Source organism: Silurus aristotelis (assembly GCF_946808225.1).
Source record: "Silurus aristotelis genome assembly, chromosome: 8".
NCBI classification, from domain to species: Eukaryota; Metazoa; Chordata; class Actinopteri; order Siluriformes; family Siluridae; genus Silurus; species Silurus aristotelis.
The window spans coordinates 30,863,750-30,866,249 of NC_139581.1; the positions used below are offsets into that span (position 1 = coordinate 30,863,750).

General features: G+C 42.8%; 1 protein-coding gene across 1 annotated transcript in view; it reads right to left on the minus strand.

Moving 5' to 3' along the window:
* phox2a (paired like homeobox 2A) overlaps positions 1 to 2,500 on the minus strand; it is a 4,020-nt gene that overhangs the window by 129 nt on the left and 1,391 nt on the right. Inside the window, exons 2-3 of the mRNA XM_083549135.1 lie at positions 2,298 to 2,485; positions 1 to 1,832 (exon numbers count right to left, since the gene is read on the minus strand). The exon at positions 1 to 1,832 is cut by the window's left edge and continues 129 nt beyond it. Of these exons, the coding sequence (XP_083405261.1) occupies positions 1,383 to 1,832; positions 2,298 to 2,485 (638 nt within the window). The 3' untranslated portion in view covers positions 1 to 1,382. The remainder of the gene's footprint in view (positions 1,833 to 2,297; positions 2,486 to 2,500) is intronic.

Below are 2,500 nucleotides of genomic sequence, written 5' to 3' on the forward strand. Positions count from 1 at the left end.
TTACACACACTAGTTAGTGAGGTGCGGATTGGGACGCGACCCTTCTGATTTGCGGTGTGAATAAAGCAGCACCAGAATAAAAACAGAACCTACTCAATATTTATATTAATATTTACAAAATAATTTCATGTTCTAGTATTTTAGAAGCCCTACTGAAAAAAGTACTAATATTTGTAAAAAATAAAAATTAAAATTAATATAACTTCATTTCTCGCTGAATAAATTAATCTGCTCAGACTGGAACACAGTTAGCGTCGTGTGCTAATTCTAAAACAGACGGTCACGTCATTGTGTCCGTGACGTCACAGTCCCGATGGTGTACAACATCTTACACCTGCAGAGGAACCATGTTTGGTTCTATAATGAAGCTTGTGTTGAGCTGAAGAACACGTTTCTACCATGTGTTTGTTTGTGAAGGTGTGGAGATCAGTGAGATGATTAGAACAACCAACTAAACAAGTCCAAATATTTCCAGCTCTGACTCTAAATATCTTCTTTCACAGTGAAGTGTGGAAGTAAAGCGCGATTTGTACACGACCTCCACTGTACCACCATCTCTCAACACTTGTTCCTGTATGTTCCTCTCACTTGAAGGCCTCGTCCCAAATCTCTCCATATTATTAAACCGCATACACACTTTTACCCTCTGTGTAATGCACTTAAACAGGGCGCGTTTAGAAACCAGAACCTACAGAAACACCACCGCTTTTAAACTCATCATGAGGAGCTCAGTGAGAGAACTTTCAGACCGAACTTCTCGTTTCAGACTGAACTCAACGTGTTGTTCATTTGATAAGAAAATGTAAGAAAGTAACGCTCACAGAACAAAACACCACTTCACCAGGTCCACTTCACTCAGAACCGCAGTGAGTCTGTTAGAAGTGTGTACAGGGTGATTTTAGAGAAGCTGAATGAGTTTCCGTCAGTAAATTTGGATGCAAATGGTTTTTTTAGGGACCTTCTTAAGTGCGCACAGTCCAGAAGGGTCCTGCCCCGTTAATCCCTAAACCCGGATCCCTTCAGTGAAGCGGAACTGGTACCAAGTGTTCACCTGTTTATTTATGATTCTTTTTTAAGATGTTTAAATCTCTCTATCCAGTGCACTATGTAGGGAACATTTTCCACAAACAGCTCGAGCTTGAGTTCTGTCCCAAACGGTACCAGATAAAGTGAATCTCACCAGTACTGAGTGTTTATGAAAAATAATAATCAGGAGTCCAGCTCTAACGGAAATCAAATACAATCAAATACAATCCAGCCGGAAGTAATAGAGAGTAAACTACCCGCTAAGTGTGTGTGTGTGTGTGTGTGTGTGTGTGTGTGTGTGTGTGTGTGTGTGTGTGTATATATATATATATGTGTGTGTGTGTGCGCGTGCGTGTTTAAAACAAGTTGGTCTTGAGCGCGCCCGGTTTTCTGTGGAAGGATGAAAGCACCCCGGCGAACGGACCGGCGCTCGCGCTGTCTCCGGTCTGCCAGCTCTTCAGCAGGTCCTGATTCGGCGCAGCAGAACCCACACCGGGCCACGCTTGTGATTTGAGCGCGTGGTGGACGGAAGGCGAGCTCGAGGCGTTGCCAAAGCCGCCGGATGACGGACTGGGACTGAGGCTGCTCGCGCCCGGACTGCCCGCGGTGTTGGCCGAGTTCGGTAAAGACGCCGTGCTGTCCGGTGTTGGGCTGCACGTGGATTCTTTAGACTCATCGTCCTCGGAGGATGCGCGCGCCTCGCCCGGTTTCTTGGACGTAACACTGGAGTTTCCGGTATTTCCGCCCTTTGCGTTGGCCGCGCGCTCCTGTTTACGGAACTTTGCGCGTCGGTTCTGAAACCAAACCTGAGAAAAAAACACAAACACACACGGCGTTTTTTACACCGCAAATACAACACACTTTACACACTTACAACAAGAACCAGAACAAGAACCAGAACAAGAACCAGAACCAGAACAAGAAGAACACTCTATTCGATTCGATTCGATTTTGTGTATATATATATATATATATTATTTATATATTTATATCATGTCAATTATTAATATCATTTATATGCATTTCTGCGGAATATTTAAAGTTCCATCAGAAACATTGATTTATCTGCATAAATAAACATTAAACCAAATTCCTGTCAAATTCTTATAGATGCAAACCGAATTTAATTTACAGTAAAATACATCCACACAGCCCATCATCATCATCTTCATCATCTTCATCATCTTCATCATCATACTACTACTGATAATAATAATAATAATAATAATAATAATAATAATAATAATAATAATAATAATAATAATAATTACCTGAACTCTGGCCTCTGTAAGGTCAATCTTAAGCGCGAGCTCCTCGCGGGTGTAGATGTCTGGGTAATGCGTTTCAGCGAACACACGCTCGAGCTCTTTTAGCTGAGAGCTCGTGAAGGTGGTGCGGATCCGCCGCTGCTTCCGTTTTTCATTCAGACCGGAAGGGTCCGAGAAGAACTTATACGGAACTGTGAGGAGACAGA